We start from the raw sequence: 23,231 nt of genomic DNA, 5'->3' as shown, positions 1-23,231 counted from the left end.
CTCTCAGTTGCCCCTTGTTGAACTCATGATCAGTTTTTCCTCCTGTGGACTCTTCTGCTTGCCCATTTGGACTTCACTGCCTTCTCTGAGGACCTCCATCATCATTGTGTCACTGCTGAGGGTGACGCAGAAAACCCATATCCCAGATGCCACTAGTGTCCCAGACAGGACCCACACCTACACAGTGCAGCTGTGGCTGCTTCTTTGAACCCTTGGACAATTCCAACATTCCATGCTTCAGTGACATATGATGGCTTTCTCCAGCCTTGGTGCTGTGAGTCCTATGGGCATCATGACCAAGTCCTTATGGCTCAACTCTGGCTTCTCCCTCTGTGCCACCCCATGAGCTCTGAGGCTGCCTTGGTTTCCGTACTCAGCACCAAGGCTGAGGAGCAGATGTTTGAGCAAACCTCCAGGTAGACTTTGAGCCATTAACCACTCTCTTTGTGCTCGGTGGTCCAGGCAGGCATCTCATACCAATTCCTCACACCTTTGTGCCCACTTGCATGGCTGAGGTGCTTCTCAGGACTTCATCAAGCATTGTATAGCATCCACAAAGGCACACTGTGCTCTCTTACAATTACCATGTGTCTGAGGAACTCTGAAGACCAGCTCTGAGTTTTGGATGAGTTCAAACACATCCCGGCCTGGACTCAAGCAGTATGAATGCAGATGTTCACCACCACCTATTCCTGTCAGCAGCACTTTGAGTTGTGTGGTTTGTAGTTCCACTAATCTTCTGCTCGGCTTCCCCTAGCCTTTGTCCCAGCCTCTTGGTGGCCAGATAAACATAAAAGAAGTGCTCAGGCCTGGGTTAATACCGTAGGTGCTGCTTAGGGAAAAAAAACTCCATTTTCACTTTGACTCCTGATACAAATCACAAGCATGGTCATTGCTTTAAACGTGCTAAGGGTCCAGGGATAGAAGGAATGGCCGCTCTGGTGAATAGAAAAAGGAAACAGCTCTTGAATTTTTCCGTTATGTTTAAACTTGTGCAAATGTTGGGAGGACAGGATGAAGCGCAAACTCCCTCTTCTGGAGACATCTGAGCCGCCGTTGCGTGGGGAACAGAGGAGCAGAGCAGGCTGGCTGGGCCAGGGCTATCTGCCAGGCAGAGTGCGACTAAAAGCCGTCACCTTTGCATAAATCCCAGATGGACGGGCTGGGCAGGCCCGGCTGCCAGCCAGCTGGCATCTCCGAGCACTTCTGCTGCTAACAGCAAACCTTTGCTCAGTCGCACCAGAAGAGCTGGGTGCAGGGATGTCACTCTGCAGGTGTAGCCGTGCTGACGGTCCCCAAGGCACGTGCAGGCTCAGGAAGTGGGAAAGGTGAAAGGATTTGGTGTGCATAGAAAGGCCATCTGCTCGCTCTGGAGAAGACACGCTTGCTTGCAAAGGCCTGTTCTTAAGTGTGTGGTATCTGTGTGGGTGTCCGTGCCTGTGCTCAGATGGGTGCAGATATCAGAGTTACGCTGAAAACCCTCAGAGAAGGTGCTTCGTGTGAGCCTAACGTCTCCTTAGACACCAGACACCTGCTCTGGCTCGTTGGCAGTCATGCCCTGGCGTCCTGCCCAAAGCACTTCTGCTCTGTTCCCTCTTTTCCCAAATTTGGTCCATGCTTGACCTAAATTGGCCATTTCAGATAGAAAGACAAGAAGAAAAGGAGGGGCAGCCTCCAGGGGCTCCTGCCTGGAGCTTTGCTTTGGCTTGTTTGGCTGTAACACAGTTATTTAACGACATGGTGATCACGACTTGTTTACTTTGGTTTAGATCTCCTGCAACTGTGTGATGTAACAAATGTGGATGCCTCAATTCTTTCTATGCCTCTGGGAAGAAATTTTACTTTAGTGGCTGACCATAGAGGCAGTTCTCTCCCTTGGCCAGACGGGAGTGCATCTTGTTGGATGAAGATGAAGCCAGCCAATCCTGCAGCAATCCAGATTATGTTCAGTGAGATTATTCTGAGAAGAGGGGGAGATCCTGCCTGACCTTCTAAGGAAAACGGGTTTCTCACCAGATTCAGGATGGACTGCAAAGCCATCTGCTGCAGCACACCGACAGCTTCATGATGTACTGGTCAAGATGAGAAGAAAGAACTTCATTATGAGGCCCACCAGACACTTGCAGAACTGGTTCATGAGCCATCCGGTTCGTGACCGCCTCTAATCCCACTGACCCAGGAGACAAGCTCCACAGAAACACAACCCAGGAGTGCTGCTCCATGCAAGTGAGCATACCCTGGCCAGCTTTAAGAAACTTTAAGACAAAAAATACCAAAACATGGAGAAAACTGTGATGGGTGCATGGTGGGAAGTTGTAGCTCAACCTTCTGCATAGTGCAGACCACAGTCATTCTCCTGGTTCCCTGCACCAGGATCCTGCCTTTCTTTCTCCCTCTGTACCTGGGTTTTATCTGGGGCAGCAGGAGGGAAGCAAACAGGGAGGGAGGACAGAAAGATTCAGATCCTGGGATTCCACAGCACAGTGATTTCCTGAAGACATTTGAATCTGATCCCAGTTTCAAGAGGTCATTTGAAACCATCTTGAAATCCAGCCAATTCCTTCTTCCTGAGGAAAAGTCAGTGCAGCTGAAGCCACCGTTTTGATGGAGTCACGGCCGCCAGTGTGTGATCCAAACGCAGGGGCATTTCCAGTGTGGGGTGCTGACTAAGGTTGGCACCAGGAAGGGGGAACTGCTTGGATGGGAGACATTGGAACCTCTAGTGTCCCTGGAGAACATGTTTTCTTACCAGATGAGCAATGCATGAGACACTCCGTGGCCTCTCCTGAGGTCCCATGCTTTTGTAGCTTTGAAGGCCAGTAAACGTGCTGCTGCTTGTACAAGCCACAGCCTTGTGCTCAACCAGCAAAGGGCGTCTTGCCTTGTCTGGACTTGCCCAAGCCTGCCTGGAGCTTTGCTTTGGCTTGTTTGGCTGTAACACAGTTATCTAACGACATGGTGATCACGACTTGTTTACTTTGGTTTAGATCTCCTGCAACTGTGTGATGTAACACGTTGTTTTGTACATACTTTGTATGTAAGAGCTACTAACACCAAGTAGTTCTTCCGTGTAGAAATGCCTCTGTAGTAACATGTGATGTAGAGGACTGCAGGCATGGGATGACAGCAGGATCCTGAAGGAAGAGGCACCGGGTGATGCCAGAGGCCCCGGGGCCATGAACACCTCATCAGTAGCCAGACACTGGTCATCAAAGGAATGTCATTTGGGGGGTAGGGTGAAACCACCTCAAACAAAGAGACCAGAAAACGAGCCTCTCGCATATGTGAATCACACCGAGTACCGTAAATTCGGATGTAACCTGGAATTATAGCCCAAAGAACAATGAGCAGCTGTAGACCATGTTAGCAAGGGTGTAAAACTTACCCGTTTCCTACAGCCGATTCTAAAGTGATGAAGAAAACCCCATCAACATCAATATTATGCTCGTCCTGGCAAACGACTGAGGATGCTGACACATGCCATGTGATGGCACTGCACATCCTCCTTCTCCGGGACGAAGCCATCAACTCCAGGCCCCACAGAGGCAGTGGGAGGTGAGCAGAGCCCCAGAGAAAGGGGGCAGGAACGAGAAGGACTGTGAGCATTGATTTTGAATTGTTATGTAACACAAACTACTAGTGTCATTGTAACTGGACTAAACACATCTTTTTTTTATTCGACTCTTAAGACATTAACGAAATAAACAATAAATTCATGGCACTGTTAAAACGTATGTTTCCTGTCTTATGCAACAAAGTTTTGAGTGTAAGAAATCGGTAGCAATACAAAGAACATATTTAGTCCCTAACTGGGATGCAACCAATTGGTAGCAGTTTGAGGGTGGAGGTGCTACGATTAAAAAAAAGCCGAGCCCATCTCTCTGAAGGCCAGCTGGTACTCCTGTGGGTAAGCCAAGATGTGCAAATGGCTTTGGTGGGCTTGGAAAAAAACCAAACTGACCGTACAGCTGTATCACGGCCAGTACTCCAGGGTGAACAGGTGTCTAGGCTTTAAACCAGATGTCAACTATGCTGATGCCCCTTGAGAACTTCAGTGCATCCTGCACAGCCAGAAGAAGTCCTTCCTTGGTGGCCTCCTTTTAGGTGTTACAGATACAGGGGTGCCAGCAGCATCTGTGTGGTCTAGGGGTGCAGAGGGTCCATGCTTGGGCAAGGAGTGGCCCTGGTCCCTCCCTGAGTTGAGTTTGAGTCAGAAGATGGTAGAGGCCAGGGATGAGCAGAGGGATCTGGGTGGGTGGTGGGTGGCAGTCTGCTCCAAGAGGGGTGAGGGAGGGCCTTGTGCAAGTGGGCTGTATGTGCTGGTGGGGTCAGCGGGGACCCTGTGTGGGTGAGGAGGTGCCGGGACTGTGTGCACAGGAGGAGCCCGAGGGGCCTTTGGCTGGAGAGAACTGGGGGCTGTGGGGGGTGCAGAGGTGGCACCGGGGGGCAGTGAGCGATGCCGGGGGTGCTGATGTGGGTGTCACAGGGCGTCAGGGTGTCGGTGATGGGGTGGTGGAAGGCACTGGCAGCCGTGGTGCTGGGCTCTGGGGCTTTCAGGCTCCCCTATGCTGCAGGGGTCTGCGATGGGCACATGCAAGTTCCTCCCATTGCTGCCTCCTCGTCCCGCACACACCCAAGGGCAGAGGGTACCCTCGTCGAGCCCAGAAGGGCTGAGGAACAGATGTTTCCCTGTGTTGCTTGGGAGGGGAAACTGTGCCCCTAAAATGTCTTGACCCGGGAGCTGGTGGAAAGATGCTGTTGACATCTCAGTGTCTCCCATGGAGGAAGCACTGGATGGTGCACTGAGCCAGGCATCTCACATTTAAAAATCTTGCCAAAGGCAAGATTTGAAAAATGATAATTTGACTCTTAATATTTTTTTAGCTTTGTATTTCCAGTATTGTTCAGGCAGAAGGGCCCAAGGAGAGTGGGACACCACTGGGATCCTCCAGCTGGGCTTTGACAGGAAAACCCCAGAACATTAAATCCCTGGGGACAGCCTGTGTGGGAAAATCACCCACACATCCAAGGCTGAGTGTGGACTGCCCCAAGGCAATGGGAGGGAGAGAAGGTCCTGTCCTGCCAGCACCAGCTGGGCTTTCCCAGGAGGCAGCTCTGACGAGACTGGAGAACCGACAGCTGGGCAGAGCTGGGTTGAGCAATTCTCCATGCAGCCGAGGAGCTCTGCAGCAGGTATCCTTTGGGGACTGGAAGGAGACCTCCAGAGACCCTTTGATCCCTCCCTCTGCCCCGCAGCAAGACCTTGGTCTGGGCTTGGCCTCCCCAAGTGCTTTGCTCCAAACCTTGGCACAAACCCTGTGCCGCTCACCCTGCTCTTTGCCTTCTGCAGACAGGAGGTGATCAGCAGCACATCCTCCCAGCTCCTCTGCTGCAGGTCAACCAACACAGGCAGGTTTTCCTCAATGGGCAGGCAGGGCAGGAGAGTGCTCCTATCCATCAGTATTCCCCCAAAAATGCTAGCCTGAAGCTTGACTTCTCTTTCTCTAAGTAACTGTGACTTGGCTCAGTCCAGGCAGCTTATCACAACACCCTTGGTTGCAGAGTGTGGTTTAGAGACTAAAAGCCACTCATAGGCACCAGTAATTTTTTCTACATCTTTTCATATTCACTTCTGCAGTGTCTCAGGATCATTTCACCTTTTAAGCTCATCTGCGGACGCACAGGCAGCCAGTCCCTCCCCGCAAACCAGTTGGTGAATGTTCTGGGCACCCTTTTTTGATCAAAGGAAAGAAGTGATGAGTCTGGAAACCGACCCTCGTGGGTGCTGGGGAGGAGGAGCCAGGGTTCCCCTCTGGGGAGAGCTCCCCAGCCTGCTCTGCCACTGGCTCATGGGCAGCCAGGGGTTCAGCTGGACGAGAGCTCTGCCCGTGCCCCCCACGCGCCCCACAGCCCGCAGCCCACCGCCGGCCAGGGCTCGGCTGCTGGAAAATCAAAGGTGTTCGGGCAGGGTGCCAACCGCTGCCTCCGAGGGGTGCACCGACCCGAGGAGCGGGGTTTATAGGAGAGCAAAGCAAAATCAAAGCCAAGAGAAGAAAAAGCCTTCAGAAGCAGGAGACTCCAGCTAGCTTGTTTAGAAATCTTCCAGGGGAAACCGTTGCTGTAAAAGAAACACTTCTGCTCTTGCAAGGACTGTAGCTGTCCCAGGGCACGGAGCTGATACCAGGCGGTGGCAGCGGGATGGCTGCTGCTGCCCCAGCCGGTGAAATCGAGCGGCAAACTGTGAGCAGAGTGGCAAGACAAAGGGGTTTTTAATAATGAAGGTGTTACTGGTAACATAGGTAAGGAAACGTGCTTGCTTACAAGTTTGAAGCTGACAGCATCCCTTTGAATAAGGAAATACATTTGTTGGGAGAAGAAAGTTGTCTGGAAAGCCCTGTACAACGACGCAGTGTAGCAGCTATCACTACTCTGTTTCAAGTGCTATTAATACCCTCCACAGACCGGCTTCAAAAAAACCTCTCACTTTTAGAAAAAGGAATTCTGTAAAAAAAAAGCACCCTGTGATTGTCTATCCTAGCAGTGCACTGTGACCATTTGTACAATAGAAAAGTGATGCTTTAAATAGTGACTCGAAAGCTACTGCCACGTGCTTTACACAGCATGCAACAACGCCACGGACCGCAGACACCGCAGGGGCTGCGGAGCCGCCTCCAACAGCCCCAGCATCCCGGGGGGGGGCCCTGCGGGACCACGGCCAGGCTGCCGCCGGCCCCCGCGGCCGGACCTGCTCCCCAGCTGCTGCATCTCCATGTGCTGTCCTTCCAGTAACACAAATATTAAATACGTTCAGTTTGTAAATAGTTTAACAATCTTCGTCAGCAACAATATTTACTTTGGCAAAACCAGAATTGCAAAGAAGTGGACGTGTCCGTCAAGCAGTCTGCAGCGAGTTCTTTGGTGGAAGCCAAGAGGTGAAGCAAAGGCTTCTTCTCGTGAGAGCCTGAGGAAGTATATTGCACAGAGACTCGCAGGAGAAATGCTGGTGACTTCAAACAGGAGGCATCACTGCAGAAGAGCATCCATCTCTGCCGGCTTCAGGAGAACTAGCTCCTCCAGGCTGAGTGATTCACAGCTGTTCTCCGGATGGCCTTGCTCTGGGCTGAGTGAGCAGTGATGCTGGAGTAAACTCAGGAGGAAGGGGATGACTGCTGTGGATCAAGGAGGAATGGGAAGAAGGACGGAGGGACGGGTAGCAGAGGAGTGGAGGCAACAAAAGCAGATGCTCGCGCAAAACAACAGCCATGCAAGGGCCTGCTCAGCCCTGCCCCATGTGCCAGTCTGTCCATTTCTGGCTCCCCCCGCTCCCGGCTCATGCAAGATGGTGGAGATTCATCCTGACTTCTGGCTGTGCAAAGGACAGCCCCTCCAAAGCCTGGCCATATTTTCTGTTCGACTTGCTCCTTCCTTGGACCAAAACACATTACACATCTCTTCTTCTGTACCACTCTAGCTGGGACATGGCAGCTACGTCAGGATGCCACGTCCCTTCAACACCTGCACCTGCAGCCTGAGAAGCTGTCTCCAACATCCAGAGCTCTCCGCTCCAAGGTCACAGGCTTCAGCCTGATTCAGTTCAGGCTGCTGCCAGGACGGCTCCTGGGCTTTCAGCCCCCCAGGCACTGTAAGGACATGACAGGGTGTCACCGTGAACATGATGGTCTCCATCTCTCATCCACCTGGAGCAGGGCTGTGCAGGGACTGGGCAATGCAGCTCCGGGGGCAGGAGGAAGGAAGCAAGGTGAGCCTGGCTGTAGGGAGAAGTGTGCTTGTCGCCCTGGCTGGGCAGAGCCTCCCTGCTCCCACACCCCCTGGCCTGGGCATGGCCAAGGTGAGAACAGCCTAAAGGACTGGACAGGCAGGAGGAAACAGAGGAGAGGACAGCAACGGGCTCTCCTCTCCATGATATCCCGTTGCCACCCAGGTGAAGTCTCCTCACCACACGCTTTTGTTACGAGCTGCTCCAGTTCTCATGAGAGTGGCTGCTAAAACCAGGGTGAAAAAAGATAAAAGAAACAAAACCGAAGTTCTTGTCAATCTAAAGGAGTGCTGTTAAAGGCACTGGTGTCCTCTGTGGGGACGTGTCGATGGAAGGAAACCAAAGTACCGGAGCTTGTTGTGCTGTCAATTTGCAGTAACTGGAAATTCAAACAAGTTTATACGGTGGGAAAATTACTCCATTTTCCCCTGGGTGTGACACATCAGCCCTGCGTGTTCTCCGGTGGGACAGAAACACTGTGCTGGCTGCTGCAGGCTTACAGCATCCTGCCTCCACCGCCCTCCCTTTCACCACTGCTGCAGGTGCAGGTCCATGCTGGTGTTTAGATTGAGATCGGTGACATCCAGGAAATCAATGTTGAAGATGCTGGGACCCGCAGGGGTGAGCGAGCCAAAGCCCGTGGCAGAGCTGGGGGGAGTGAGGTCCAGCCACTCCATCGTTTCCCAGGGAGACTCAGTGAAACTCATTTGTAAACCGGAGCCATCGGCAGGGGAAGGGGAGAGCTGGGTTTCCATGGGTGAAAGGGGAGTCTGTAAAATCTCCTGGGAGGTGAGCAGTTCATCTGTGGCTTTGCCGGAGAACCCGTCCATCATCCCTTCGAAGTGGGAATCTTCTCCCCCCATCTTCAGCAGGGCAATTTCACTGACCCTTCCCAGGGGGCTGTGGGCATTCAGCAGGACCTCGAGGTGAGTATCACTGCTGCCCGGACAGTGCTCGAAGGAGAGCTGGGCTGAGGACACCTGCTCGAACGGAGCAGATGATTTTGGGAGCGAAGCGCTGGAGTTCCCTGTAGACACCGTTATCTGAGGTACTTTCTGGAGGCAGGATCGATCTTCCTTGGCATTGGCTGGCATTTCTGTCAACAAATGAGAGGGGTTTGAGGTGCTCTAGCAGTGTCCACCACTGCTGGGCACAGGGGCACCACCACAGCCCCCCAGCTGGGCTCTTGGGTGTGCCTATGGAGATCCGCTCCCCACTCCATACCCTTGGCACTGCTCACTCATCCTCCCTGCTGGAAGCCTCACACCTTCCTGCTTTCTGACCTCGACTTCCCTAGTTTTGGGCACAGTCCCCAGGGCACAAGCACTGGCAGCTGTCCCCATGGGGCTGGGCATCGCTTGGGCATGGGAATGGGCGCGAGAACGGGCACAGGCAGCACTTTGCACAGGGGAGGGCACTGGCAGTGCTCTATGCGGGAGATGGCACTGGCAGCACTGGGAATGGTGGGGGATACTGGGGGTTGTGCATAGGGAGGGTGCTGGCAGTGCTGCTGCCCCTTCTCCCTGCTCAGTCTGCATAGGCGATAACCAAGCCCAGCCCACCCCACCCCACCAGGTCTGCTCATGCAGGAGCAGGCTCCGAGAGAGCCAATGCTCTTTTGGATACAGTCTCAGTGGCTGCTGGCACAGGGAGGGCAAATCAAAGCTATACTCAACTCAGGCAGCTCTGCTGGGGTGCACAGAGTGCACTGGGTCCCACGGACTGACACTGGCTTGGAGGGGAAGCCCTGGAGGGGAACAGGGAAGCAGTGCGTACCTCCACTCTCAATCAGCACGTCCAGGAGCTCGTCCATCTGCTGACTTCGTGTCATCTGCTGCAGCAAACGACAAAGAGGAGAGTAGAGGGCGTTAGGAGGAGAGTCCCTCCAGCCACAAGCCAGGTGGGTGGCTCTAGACCCCACAAACAGCTTTCTCCCACACAGGAGAGATGCCACTTCAACATGGGGGTGGCAGCGGAGTTTAGGTGAGCACTGCAGGGCCCTGGGACAAGCATGGTGGATCTGGGGAGCACAGTGCCAGGTTCTCCCCACCCTGCTGCTGACCGTCTGCTCAGTGGCCACCATAGATTGCCTCTTCCCAGGGCCAGGAAGTGTGGGTCAGGATACACCAACTTTTTGGACCCAGCACCTCACACCTCTTTGCACTCCCTGCAGCTCCCTGGGGGCAACACATCATCATCCTCCTCTCCCTGACTGGAAACTGGAAGGACTTTCTGCACACCTGCCTGCCAGCCAGCTTAAGCTCATTTTTATCACTAACAATAGCAGCGCTCCATGTGCCTAAAGGCACCATCATGACTGGCACTGACGCTGCTGACAGACTCTCACAAGAAGTAAGGGGTCCATGGGCAATGGAGACAGTCCTCCCCGTGGGAACAGCGCTCCAGGGTAAGGCTGAGGGAGGCAGATGGCATGGAGCAGGGCACTTTGCTAATGGGATAAAGAGGGAAGGTGAGGTTTCCTGGTGACTTGGGAACGCTCAAGAGTCTGTTTCTCCCTTACCACTGAGCACCTCAAAGAAGACTACACCGAAGTCCTGGGGTATTTGTGTGGGATGTCAGGACCCCAGTGTCGACTGGTGCCTTTCATCACAGAAGATGCTATCCCATCCAGTGTGGTCTCCGACTGCTTTGTGGCAGTCATTCAGTAACTAACCCTTCAAGAAAAGCCCGTTCCTTATGGAAACAGGCCTGTCCTACCCAGAGACCCCGTAATGGGCTGTAACTCCTGCAGATAAGTCATTACATTAACCGCAAAAGAACACCCTGTGCAGCCCTATAGAAAACAAAAAATCATGCAGTTACCTGCTTCACTGCATCCTCATAGGGTGGAGGCTGCTTTACCTCTGAGAGGGATGGGCTTGACTTACAAAAACTTGGGGATGGAATAGAAAACTTTTGACCTGCCTGCGTAGCCATCTGCGTGGGGGAAATACAGGGAAACGGAGTCAATGCACGGGGAGGCACGGCGGGAGGCCCAGCTCTCTCTCACCCCTGTTGAAGCCAGAGTGGTGCGGAGGAAACTGATGATTTTGTGGGCTGAATCAGCTCAAACAAAGTGCCTGGCCTCCGGGCAGGAGAGAGGGAGGCAAACTACCTCCATCAGGCTAGCTCTGAGAGTCAGGGACACGTTGACCTCTGGTTGATGCCAGACCACAGGCACGATGCTGCAGAGCATCCTGGTGCTCAGTCCAGCCTCGAACGTGCAGAGCAAGGGGGAGAGAGGGGCTGCTGGTGGTCTGCTGCACCCACCCGGCAACACAGTGATTCTCCAGCTGCCATGTGCCGTCCAGCCTCGGTGCTGGGAACCCCCTCTGTCACCACTGAGCCAGGGGTATCTCGCAGAGCCCACACCAGGGAAGACCACTCAAAAGAGTCACTGCCAAGTGACCTAGGCTCTCCCTGTGCCTGTGCTAAACACCTGCATATCAGTGCCAGCTTTTTGCCAGTTCTCCCTTCCAGGCAGGACCTCATCTGAAGGTCCAATGCCTGCCAGCTGCTGTCCCCATTGCCGTTGTGTGCCCTTCCTCACCGCCTGGCCACGGCTGCCTCGTCCCATGAGAGCCAGTGCCAGGGGATGCTGCATGGCCCCAGCAGGCAGGTCAGATCCAGAAGTGGATCCAGGGCAGCAGTGAGGCTGCTTGGCCTGGCTGTGCACACCCTGGCCACGTTTCAGTGAAGGGCACCTGGGATGAACAGTGTCCCTGGCTTGAGGGCGATGACACTCCAGTGCTGGCACAGAGAGGGAGCTGTTGCTGGAGAGGGGGGACCCTCGCTCCTGGGAGCCCCTTGCAGGCGGCAGAGGAATGCCCAGGGTAGGTGGTGTCACAGGTGCAGGCCATCCCCTCTGTATGCCCCTGGCACTCAGGCAGTGCAGGAGCTGCAGATGCGCCTGAGGTGTCGCTGATGCTCACTGACCAGTGCCCAGTTGTCCAGAGCAGCCTCACTGCCTCTCCTGGCGCATCACCTGGCAGCACTGTGTCCCACTGCCTGTTGTACCTGCAGCTCCGCCCTGTTGCCCAGCTCACCTCTATAGCTCTGTGCCCCACTGCTGAGGTCACCCACTGCATCCTCCTGCCCACTGCCTCTCCTGCTCTCTGCCCCACTGCCCAGCTCACCCAGAGCAGTGCTCCCCGTTGCCTGTTTCACCCCAGCAGCAAGCCCTGCTGCCTACCTCACCCCAACAACACTGCACGCCACTGCCCATCCCACTGGCAGCGCTCTGCCTCTCTGCCCCCCTCATCCTGAATTGCTGCCCATTGCCCACCTCACTGGCAGTGCTGTGTGCCAACTGCCCACGTCACCTATCTTGCCGTCCTCTGAACAGCTTAGCGACAACGCCGCCTCCCACTTTCTGGCACTGCACCCCACTGCCCAGCTGCTGCTGCACGCTGCTCAGTGTGCCAGCTGCAGCGATGCCACCTGTGAGCTGCCCTGCGCGAGCGCGGGGCGTTTCGCAGGGGCTGTCGCTCTGCTGTGCCACTGTCGCGTGCTCAGCGTGCGCTTGCTGCACGTCTGCCCTGCATGCAGCGTGCGTGCCTCGCACCCCTGGGCGTGTTTTACAGACTGTATCACAGGTGTTGCAGCTGCCTGGGAAACCCCAGAAGGGTGTTGGGATGAACTGGGACTGCAATCAGCAGCACCTTGGGGTGCTTTTATGTGTGGGCAGCATGTGCCCCTCTCCAAGATTTGGTATCTGTCCAGAGGACTGAGTGGACAGTGGTGGATGCTGAAGGGACAGCTCTCTGCTGTGCTGGTTGCCTGGTGGGGACGCACAAGCTCTGTCTGACTGCAGACCCCAAATGGAAGTCCTGCTCTAGCTTCCCAAGAAAAGGCTTCCCATAGGACTGGGGTAACTGCCCTCCTTCAACCCAGTGGCCAAAATCCCTCACACACTGCTAGAGGTTGCAGTGGCTCAACAAGATGCTGAAAAGCCCTGCAACACTGCAGCATGGCTCCCCCAGGGGTGTAAAAGCTGTGCCAGGGCTCTCCCAGGGGCTGAGGGATCTGTGCCGGTGCTTCCACACTGCGGATAAGGCTTTGCCAGTGCTCCATGGGCCAGAGGGAGCTGTGCCAGGGCTTCCCCAGGGTGGTGGGAGCTCTGACAGAGCTCCATGGGGCAGGAGGAGCTGTGCCAGGACTCCCCCAGGGGCACAGCAAGCTGTGCCAGGGCCTCCCCCTGTGGGGAGAGGCAGCTGAGTTAGGGCTCTTTAGGGTAGAAGAAGCCGTGCCAATGCTCTCCCAGGGCAGAGGGAGCTGTGCCAGGACTCCTCCAGGGGCAGAGGGAGCTGTGCCAGTGCTTAACCAGGGGGAGAGGAAGATGTGCCAGGTCTCCCCAGGGCAGAGGGAGCTGAGCCAGGGCTCCATGGGGCAGAGGACGCTGTGCCAGGACTCTCCCAGGACACAGGGAGCTTTGCCAGTGCTCACCCAGGGGCAGAGAGCTGTGCTGGGGTCCCCTGGGGAAGAGGGGAGCTGTGCCAAGGCTCCCCCAGGGCAGGAGCTGTGCTAGGGCTCCACGGGGCATGGGAGCTGTGCTGTGACCTCCCAGGGCAATCGGGGGTGGTGGCAGCGGGGCTCGCCAGGAGGTGCCCTGCAAAGGACCCTGCAGTGCCATCAACTTCCAACCCGTTGTCCATCTGGGCTACTCTCTGCCTTTCCAGGCAGCCCCACGTGCTGCTGCAGCCCCCTGGGTACCCACGCTGGGTGCCAGCAGTCCCGGTCCGATAGGAGAGGACTCCATCTGGGATGTCTGACTGAGTGGCCGCAGGCGCTGGCGCTGCAGTGCCATCCGGGGTGCTCTCCACTTACCGACGCCGTGCGGAGACAGCTGTTGGTCTGGGGGGAGCCGCTGCGACCTTCTGCCTGTGAGCCAGGGGACACGGAGAGGAGATAGTGGCTGTTGGGGGACGGCGGCAGGCTGATGTGCTGGGGGCTCTTGGCAGCCCCGAGCGGGGAGTGCTGGGGGGAGCACTGGGGGCTCAGGAATGTCGAGGAGGTGATGGTGCTTTGCCCCGCAGGCTCCAAGCAGTGGCTATTTACAACGTGAGGCAGCTGTGGCACCACCCCACAGTTACTTAACTTGTCTGAGCTGCTGCCTTGGCCTTTCAAGGCCGTTTGTTTGGACGCAAACGGACAGCTGGACACTGCATTTTCTTGCTTGATGGGGACACCAAAGAAATGCTGAGCGGGCTGCTGCTTCTCCTCAAGGCCATTGCTTCTCTTTCGCTTCTGGAGCTGCATCCGTAGCTCCTCCACCTGCCTCTGCTCTTGCTGCAGCTTCCATGTCAGTTCATTGATGACCTTCTGCTTCTCCACCAGCATCTTGTCTTTCTCTGTGTCCATCCCTTCCAGCTCCAGCTGGATGCTCCCACCATTCATGCTGCTCATGAGGCTCTCTTCAGCACTGCCATGAACTGGAGATGGCTGGAGACCAAACTGTGGTGAAGACATGGGCCCGTCGTTGAATGTGTCTGGCAAAGAGCCGCTCACAGAGAGGTCAGAGGAAGCTGGAGAGATAGGTGGGGTGGAGCTGGTGCTGCCAAAGTGGTAGAAGCCGTTTGATAACATGCTGGTGGAGGACTGTGACTGGTAACTCGACAGGGTGCTTGTCGGAGTGACTGGGAAGGTGACGGTGGTGATCTCACCGAAGTTGGGCACCGTGTTGCTGCCGCACTCCTGGAAGGGCCGCAGCCGTTCCATCAGCGCTGTTTTGGTACCCGACACAGGCAGCCCTCGTATTCGGAGCTGCTGTCTCAGTTCTGACACCTAGAAGGAAAGTCACCAACGATCAGTCTCAACGAGCCCTTTAGAAACCCACCATTTCTAACAAAGAGTCTCAGATCACAGGCTCCCAGCTTCCTGACCTGCCAGGTGCTCACTGTCTCACCTGTAGTCACCAGAGTCACCATGCACAGCCCTGACCACTGCACGTCCTGCAGGACCTCAGCCTTTCCTAGCAGGAAAACCTTTCTTTTACTCCAGGAACTCTGCAGTGGTCTTTGGGCCATGGAGGTAATCCAAGATTCCCTTCCCAGCAGTAGATTTCTACAGGAGCAGAAGACTTTCACACAGCCCAGGAACTAACTGATGGCATCCGTTATCTCAAAGAAAGTGACCACGTATCTTGGAGCCAGATACTCCGTGTTCAGGCATCTGCACACGGTTCAGGCACCTGAGCTGGGGCATTGCTATGGTCAAGCTCCTCTTATTTCTACCTCATCTTATTTCTTTCTCTGATAACAAGCATTTCCCCAGGTCTCTGCTCCTAAAAGGACCTAGCCTTCCCCACGGCTGAGGCTCCGTTAGCAAAGTACAAAAGAACCAGTGATGTGAGTGCTTCTCCCTCATGCCCTGCCTGTCTTGCTTACTTAAGAGATTTAGGTACTGGTCAAAGCTGTGCTCGTAGCTGCAGACTCCAGGAGATAGCTGCTTGTGCAGAGAGCTGAGCTGGCCTGGCTGCAACGAACACTGAGAAGCTGAGTCACTAAGTGGAGGCCATGCTGACCTCCTAGCTTCTGGCTGCTCTGCTAGCAGCATCCATGATGCCCACCATAAAACCACAGAACGTACGAAGCCATGAGCTGCAGGAGCAGCACAGATCATCCTTCAGTCCTTGACCTGATGACTTGGCCTGCAGCCATCTCAAGTCATAGCTAAGGTTTGCTGATACATGCCCTGGAGCAATGCACTCACACCATCTGGAGAGCAGCAAACCCATGTTTTCAGTCACCATCACGGTGACCAATTCCTGACCCAGCGTGACGTACTCCTGGGTTCGCTTACAGCGTGGTGGTTGTGGTTTGCTGATCTGCAGCACGTGGTCACTTTCAGCCTGTGGCACTACACTGGCTTCAGGGGTGGCAGAGCACATACAGGCTGTAAGATTCTGCTCCTGTGGTGACAAAGGTTGCACTCACTTTCAGATCATCCAGGTTAGACGGCAGAGGGCCTGGCTTGATAGACGAGACACAAGTCTGGCCTGAAAAGGTGGTTTTCACAGGAGAAAGAGGGGTGTTGCTGACAGAAGTTGACGGAGAATTTGAACTTTTCACCATTTGCTCATTTGATTGCCTGAAATAACAAAGGAGATTTGGGGTAACTTGTCTGCCCCACCTAGGATCTCTGTGCCCAATGTACTGTCTCCCGGCTCCCTTGGGGCTGCTATCTCCTGTATGAAACCTGAAGGGTCACCAACCCCAAGGCAAACCAGGTTGGGCCGTAAGGAGATTGCCGGTGACCCACCAGCAGGTCACAGGTGCCCCAGACCCAGTGCCCAAAGCCAGAACAGCTTTGCAGGAGACCGTGCTATGTTCCCAGGCTTTCACTTGCATGCATCCATCCCACTTGCACTGGCACAAATGAGCATGAGAGGGGAAAGCTTGGAGGGAGACAGGGCTACACCCTGCTACTGGCACATTGGCACTCACTTTAGCTGGCCTTGGTGCATCCCTGGGTAACTGAAGTGCTGCTGCTGCTGCTGCTGCTGCTGCTGGCTCAGGATCTGGAGCTGCAGAAAGAGCTGCTGCTGCTGGAGGAGTCTGGCATATGCAGAGTCCATGGGTGGAGGGGACTTCTCTGCCTTCTGGTCCGGAGGGATGTACTGGTGATACTTCAGCTTCTTCACCTTGGGCTTGGTGTCTTTGGGCTTTTTGTGACGGTTCTTGCTATCACTGGACGATTTGGACTGTTAATCCAAGAAAGAAGGGAATTAGCTGGAAAAAGAGCTTCTGCCATCCCCATGAGAACTCAGAAACCTGGGACAGAGAGGGCAGCTCCCGCTGACACCCTGACACTGCAGCTCCAAGAGCTGCTGGGCCTGCATGCGGGACTCCCTCAGGGCCACATCTCATCCCAGTAGTGCTGGAGGGCACATGAGATGGAGAATGACTCTTTTTGCCTGGAAAGTGTTTCAGTGTTGTCTTGTATCTCCTTCCGCTCCCAGCCCCTGGGGATGTTTCCAGTGCGGGACCTGAGCAATCACTACACCTTATGCCATTACAAAGTGAGTCAAATTAAAGATTTTAACAAGATTTGTTTCCCTGCATTTTTCCAAGCCTTAAGGCCAAACCCCCAGACTTCCCACACGAGGGATGCAGCACGTGGACACTTCAGGCTTGGATGCAGCCAGGTGCCCCGGGCTTGTTCCCTCTCTCCGGGAGGCTGGAGGCACAGGCGTTACCTTCACGGCGGAGGGCACCGGGAGGGGTGGGCTCTCCTGCCCCGCTGCCTGCTTGGGGCTGTCGCACTGGCTGCCCTGTGCCGAGGCCGGGTCTGGCGCGTGGCTGTCGGTGCCGTGGGGGTGATCCTGCGAGGGAGAGGTGAGCCGTGCCATGGGAGAGGGAATGGGAGGCCGGTGCTCGGGGCTGGCCAGCCCGAACGGCCGCTGCCCGCACGGGGCACCTGGTACCCCATTGCCGCTGCCCCATGTCATCCCCAGTCCGTCCCAGATGCCTCAGTCCATCCAGTCTCCCCATGTCTATCCAGCCCACTGTCCCCACTTCTCCCAGTCTATCTCAGTCCCCTCCCAGACCCTCTGTCTCCCCAGTGCAAACCAGTCTCCGAGCCCTCTCCGTTCCCCCTCAGCTCTCTATCCTCGTTCCCCCCAGCACACCATTGGCTCTCAGTGTCCCCTGCAGTAGCCCAGTCCCTGAAGTCCACCTCTGGCCTGCCTCAGGCCCTCCAGTTGCTCCCACCCCAGTCCAGCTCACCCCAGTCCTCCCAGTCTCCCAATCCCTCACCCAGTCCAGGCTGGTCTCCCCAGTCCCTCCCAGTCTCCCCAGTCCCATGCTGGTCTCCCCAATACCTCCCATTCTCCCTAGTCCCAGGCTGGTCTCCTCAGTCCCAGGCTGGTCTCCCCAGTACCTCCCATTCTCCCTAGTCCCAGGCTGGTCTCCCCAGTACCTCCAGTCTCCCCAGTCCCAGGCTGGTCTCCCCAGTCCCTCCCATTCTCCCCAGTCTCAGGCTGGTTTCCCCAGTCTCTCCCATTCTCCCCAGTCCCAGGCTGGTCTCCCCAGTCCCTCCTAGTCTCTCCAGTCCCAGGCTGGTCTCCCCAGTCCCTCCGATTCTCCCCAGTCCCAGGCTGGTCTCCTCAGTCCCAGGGTGGTCTCCCCAGCCCCTCCCAGTCTCTCCCAGTCTCCCCGCGCCCCCCATTCCCCGCAGCCCCCCCGCCGCCCCCGCTCCCGCCCCCTCCCCGGCGGCAGTACCCGCGGTGGCCAGCAGGGGGCGGGCGGCCCCGCGCAGCCCCTACCTGCGGCGCGGCGGCGGGCGCGGCGCGGGCGGGCTCGGGGGCCCTGGGGCCGGGCGCCGACTCGGTGGAGCCCGGGGAGCCCTCGCTCCGGGGCTGCTCCGGGGACAGCCCGTCATTGCTGCTGTCCTCCTCGAAGGCGAAGGCGTCGGCTGGCTTGGGGAAGCTGCCCTGGGTGCCTGCCGGGGCAGAAGGGGCGGCGGGTCAGGGCTCTGCCCCGCTGCAAGCGGGACGGGCTGAGCCCTGCGGGATGCCTCCGTGCCCGCGCCCGCCTCCCCCAGACCCAGCCGAGGTGCCCGGAGCTCAGACGCCTGCTCCCATCCCCAGTCGTGCACAGGGGCAGCTCCTGGGTGTGCCCCTGCGGCCCAGGCTGGTGGGAGAGGAGGTGGCATCAGCTCCCAGCCCGTGCCGTGGATCACGTTACTTGGGAGAGGGGCAGAGGAGGCCGCCGAGGAGCCTGGCCCGCCAGGGGCGGGAGGCTTTTTGCAGGCAGGTGGGGTTGAAGCAGGAGTGGCTCTGCCGTCCTACCCCACTGCTGGGCTGAGATGGGGAGAGGGGCGTTAGAGTTGCCCTCTCCATGAGCTGAGCATCCCCACACCATGTGTGGGACCCTGTCCTCAGCAGAAGAACGGAGGTTGAAATACAGCTGGAGAGTGACCCATCTGTTCATGGCAGGAGAACCAACATGCATGGTCCCGGCTGCAGCTGAACAGAGCCTTCCAGATCCTGCCTCTGTCTGCCAGCTTCACCCTCATGACATGCTTCAAACCACCACCATTGCCTCCTGACTGCCCCAGACATTGCTTCTCCCCTCTGCAGAGCTCCTGGCACACTATCTCCTAGTCAGATGGGCAAGAGCTCTTGACCCCCGGCTTTTGCTGATAAATGAAGTGCTGAAAAGGAAAGGTCTCATGTGAGGCTCAGGAGGGCTGCAGGTGGGGGTAGAGGAAGGAGCAGCGCAGCCATGCTCGTAATCTCCTCCTGCTCACGTCTGGCATTTGTCAGGCAGCTTGGCATGCCGATAGTGAGGTGACAAATGGGGAAATAGGAAGGGCTCGGGGACAAACTTCCACCTGTCCCTGCTGCGGGTCTAGCAATGTGCGTCTTCTCACTGACACACACCCTCCTGCTCTGACCCCTGCTCCTATCTGGCAGATAAGGGTTATCTCTGCCTGCTCGGGCTCGCGGTGCCAGGGTGGGCGAGGGAGCAGGGAGCCCTGGCTCCCCGCCCCGAGCTGCTGCCCAGCAACCATATGGGGTCGGGACGTGAGAGCAACTGTGTCCTGTGGAGAGCCTCTCCTCCACTCTTCAGGGCATGGAGCAACTCATAGATCCCTGGGAGTAGAGTCTGTGCCCTCTCCGTCAGAGGCAGCACCCAAACTCAGTCTTCCCTGAGGAACTGCAATGCTGCGTGGTCCGCCGCCTGGGCTGGGTGGGAGCTGCTTCCCATGCGTGCAGACAAGCGTGAGCATCCTCTCTCGGGAAAAATGGCACCAAGCAAGGGGGACTTGCAGATCTGCAAGATTCCCACTAGGCTGGCGTTTAATAAACGTGTTGAGAAATGGTGCCAAAGCCGGGAGCCCAAGGGACCTTCAGGACAGAGCAGCAGCCCTGAGCACGACAGGAATGTGCTGCATCCTGCTGCTTGATACCAGGGGCCTGTGCCGGGTGGGGAATGCTGCCCTTATCTGTCCTGCTCTCACCCAGCCCGGGGCTGACCGTATTGTTTTGCGATCCCATGTCTCTGCCCTAATCTCAGGCAGAATGGTGTTTGCTCCGGGCTGTTTCTAATGCACTGGGTATTGTCCTCTCAAGCGTATTGGACAAAGTGATGACAAGGACCTGGTAAAAAAGGGTTCTTGTATCACTGCTCAGCTATGCAGGGCACTGGCAGCCTCCTGTCACTGGGACGTTAGGGCTTTCGGCTGGGGTCTGGCGCTTTCTGCTCACCCTGCCGGAGGTGATTAGAGGAACACGTCAGCTGAACTTTCCACTGTATAAACAGTTGAGCTTCCAAGGTTAAAGTAAAGTGATTTTAAACCTTGTCATCTTTCTGGTATTACAAAAACAAAAGGCTTAACGTTCAGAAGTGCCAGTGCTCATCTCTGCTCTGTGTTCAGCCCTTCGCCCCAAACCACGAGCACTGTAAAGTGCCTCTGACTCTGAAAATCAGCTTGAAGATCCTTCAGTCCGGGGCTTTCTTCTGCAGAAACCTGAGGGCTAGGATTGTGTTCCTGGTGCAGGTGCATCACCTCCTTTTCATGGTACCCAGCAGTACCAAGTAACTTCATGTTTGACCCTAACGTGCTGTGTGCTTCACTCTAACTGGGATAAAACTTGCTTACAGGACACATTTTTCCCCCAGCAATGTGATAGAAAGGCGTTGCGAAAGGCAGAAATTTAGAATTGAGCAAATTGTTTTAAACCAGACTTTTTGTTTTTAACAATCTTGTGCCGTAAATCTCAGTCTACCACAAGCTCCTGACAAGGCAGCTGGAGAAAAACCCTGCTCAAACTTCAAGCACACTTGCCCAGCCTCCAGCCTCAGCTCCAGCGGATAAAGTCACGCTCAAGCTGCCTTGAATGTTTATAAAGGGGGGATTTTTTTAAACTTCTTTTCTTGTTCTCTTCTCTCCTTCAACAAGTGGCTGGGGAGATTTTGCTTGAACTCTCCTTAAAAATTCGTCTTCAGGCAGAGTCCTGGAACATTTCACCTTCAAAGGCAAGAGCCGTGAAATGCTGGAAATGGAGCAGCTCAAGGACCAGCCTGGAGAAGCCGCTGTACGAACGCTGCGTGCACTTCACAGTGGGAAAACCAAGAGCAGGAACAATTGCAGTGCAGCTCAGAGCAGTATCTGAGCCTGGAATACTTCATATCATTTACACTGTTTTTTTTTTTGAGATGAATCTAAAGTCAAAGTACTTTCTGTTTCAATTCCCATTTTCAGCTTCACTCCTGTCATGCAAAGACTTCTCATGTTCCACAGCCCTGCCACTGTCCCCAACTTGCTCTGAACCCCAGAGCAGGCACTTAACATGGGATTGTGCCAATGGAAATATCCCATGAATTGAGAAACCAGGAGCAGCAGAACAAGGAGTTCCCAGGGGTCAGAGTATCTCTCAGTGCCTCGCTTGAGACCTGAAGGCCAACTTGGACATAGGATCATAGAATCATAGGATGGTTAGGGTTGGAAGGGACATATGGAGATGGCCCCAGGCTTCAAAGATACAGGCTGCTGCTCTGGCACTGCAGAACTCTGCTGGCTTTCTCAATCCTTTCTCTTCTTTTGGACCTCTCTGTCCTGGCATTGGGTCCTGAGTCAAAATCTGAGTCACGTTTTCACATTGTGTCAGCTCCTGCACCAGCCTCCCAGCAGCAGGGGGAAATAATTGCGGAGGATTCTGCTTCCCCCCTCGAGGTGGGGGTAGGAGGTGGAGGACAACCAAGCTTAGGCATAAGCCAAGCGCTGGGTACTGGTTGGTAGGAGAGTACTCTGCTTTGGCGTGCAGGCTGCCCCTCGTACTCCCCAGCCGTCTAGCACCCCAGGGATGTTTTCCCTTTCCCAGCCATGCAGTATCCTGCTCTGCTGGGCCTTGCACGTCACTAGCATCAGTGGAAAAAAAGGAGCCTGTCTGAAGTGGCTCCACGTCAGCTCTGCCTCCTGGGATGCAAAAGCTTGTCAGAGCACGAGTGGGAGAATCCAGGCTGGCCTCACTACCACCCGTGTGCACTCGGGTCCTCTCTGAGGGAGAAAGGAGTGTCCTGTCTCCAGTGGTGTCATCTACGTGCTCAAAGCCTTGGGGAAGGAAGGCGTTTAAGAAGAGAGGTTCTTTCTGAGGGGACACTGCTGAACAATCGTGGATATTTCTGTGGTCATTGCTCTAAGAGCTCTCTTCTCCTAGGCTGGGATAAGAAAGCACAGGCTGTGCTGGACTGGGCTGCTTACTGTGGAAATAACAGAATCTAAGCAATAAATGCAGCTCTTAACTCCAGATCGGCCACTTCCTGCAGCTGCTGTGGCGCGTCCTCGCAGCCTTGCCAGCCCCTGCCCCGTGCCATGCACAAAACACAACATGCACGTTCACTTCAACTACCTTTTATGGCCTCTTTCACAGCTGAGTCGACGGGAATAATGTTCTTCTCCACCAGCTCCAAAGGACCCGGCCTGAGAGCAATCTTTTCCTTGAGATCATCTGCCAGTCGGGCTCTTTTCAGCTTCATTTGAGTAGACTGAATGGACCCCTCTGCAGCCGAGTCTGCAAGGCCAAAGGGAAGGCATCAGTTAGGACCTGGGGCACCTGCGAGCACACTGTGCGGCGGGAATGTGCTCCCCCTTCGGCACAGCCTTTCTGGGCTGTGGCCAAGACCTAAGCATGGCTCAGTGTGCAGCAGGAGCTGCTCTGAGGCTGGGAGGCAAGATGCTGGATTAGATGGGGATGGTGGAGAATGGGACATGGGTCCTCCTCTGAGCCTTTGGTCCAGCTTCTCCATTCTCAAGTAGGAGCCTCTGTTTACTTGCCTTGGCTTGCAAAGCCAGCCTGCAGCTGGAGCATCCTCTCCAAGGCCCAGGAATGGTCTGAAATGGAAACTTCATCAATAAACTGTGACTAACATAAAGGCCAAAGTGGACTCTGGTTCCTGCCTGCCAGGAGTCCGTTGTATTCCTTACTTCTAGGGAACAGCTGGAGAAAAGAAGTGTTAACAGTGTTTGACAACTGGAGCAAATGCCTTACACTGGAAGATCAAAAGCTGTGTTGTTGTTGGGAATGGACATCTGGAAGTGGCATGACTATAGTGCTCCAGGTCTTCAGGGGAAAAACAGGCCAGTGGAGAGGAGCATAACAAAGGCAGCTAGATCTGGAAGCTACAGCCCTACCAAACTCAGCTAAGAAGTTCCCAGTTATCGAGTGGCCAATTATAATAGAAAGTGGTGATTTCCCGAACAGAGGTGATCTGGCTCCTCTGGTGGCGCAGGCGTGAGTAGTGAAGAGGCGGGATCCTAAACTAGACCATGTCTATACTCAGAGGTCAAAGTAAGAAGGACTGCATCTAGGTTGTGCTATCTTCAAAGACTGGACACTCTTCTAGAAGAGATACTATAGGCAACACAAGCTACATGGCTTGATACCGGGGAAAAATGCTCTGCAGCAGGTCAGGAGAGCTGGTCTGGGGTCAGAGTGTACAGGGCAGTG

The 23,231-nt window shown here is 55.4% G+C and overlaps 1 protein-coding gene across 3 annotated transcripts in view; it reads right to left on the bottom strand.

Moving 5' to 3' along the window:
• Positions 1-8,231: 8,231 nt before the first annotated feature.
• Positions 8,232-23,231, bottom strand: part of MYOCD (myocardin) — a 115,696-nt gene continuing 100,696 nt past the window's right edge. Inside the window, exons 5-13 of one of the 3 annotated variants that reach the window (XM_086623972.1) lie at positions 22,134-22,295; positions 18,042-18,217; positions 16,974-17,099; positions 16,222-16,478; positions 15,712-15,865; positions 13,604-14,560; positions 10,601-10,714; positions 9,554-9,611; positions 8,232-8,873 (exon numbers count right to left, since the gene is read on the bottom strand). In XM_086623972.1, coding sequence (XP_086480098.1) covers positions 8,305-8,873; positions 9,554-9,611; positions 10,601-10,714; positions 13,604-14,560; positions 15,712-15,865; positions 16,222-16,478; positions 16,974-17,099; positions 18,042-18,217; positions 22,134-22,295 — 2,573 coding nt within the window. In that variant the 3' untranslated portion in view covers positions 8,232-8,304. The remainder of the gene's footprint in view (positions 8,874-9,553; positions 9,612-10,600; positions 10,715-13,603; positions 14,561-15,711; positions 15,866-16,221; positions 16,479-16,973; positions 17,100-18,041; positions 18,218-22,133; positions 22,296-23,231) is intronic. The other 2 variants (XM_086623973.1, XM_086623974.1) reach the window with 2 other exon arrangements.

Source organism: Tauraco erythrolophus, chromosome 20, assembly GCF_009769465.1.
Source record: "Tauraco erythrolophus isolate bTauEry1 chromosome 20, bTauEry1.pri, whole genome shotgun sequence".
In the NCBI taxonomy this organism is placed as follows: Eukaryota; Metazoa; Chordata; class Aves; order Musophagiformes; family Musophagidae; genus Tauraco; species Tauraco erythrolophus.
The sequence above is the reverse complement of the archived record's forward strand: the minus strand, read 5'-3'. Positions and strand labels throughout refer to the sequence as shown.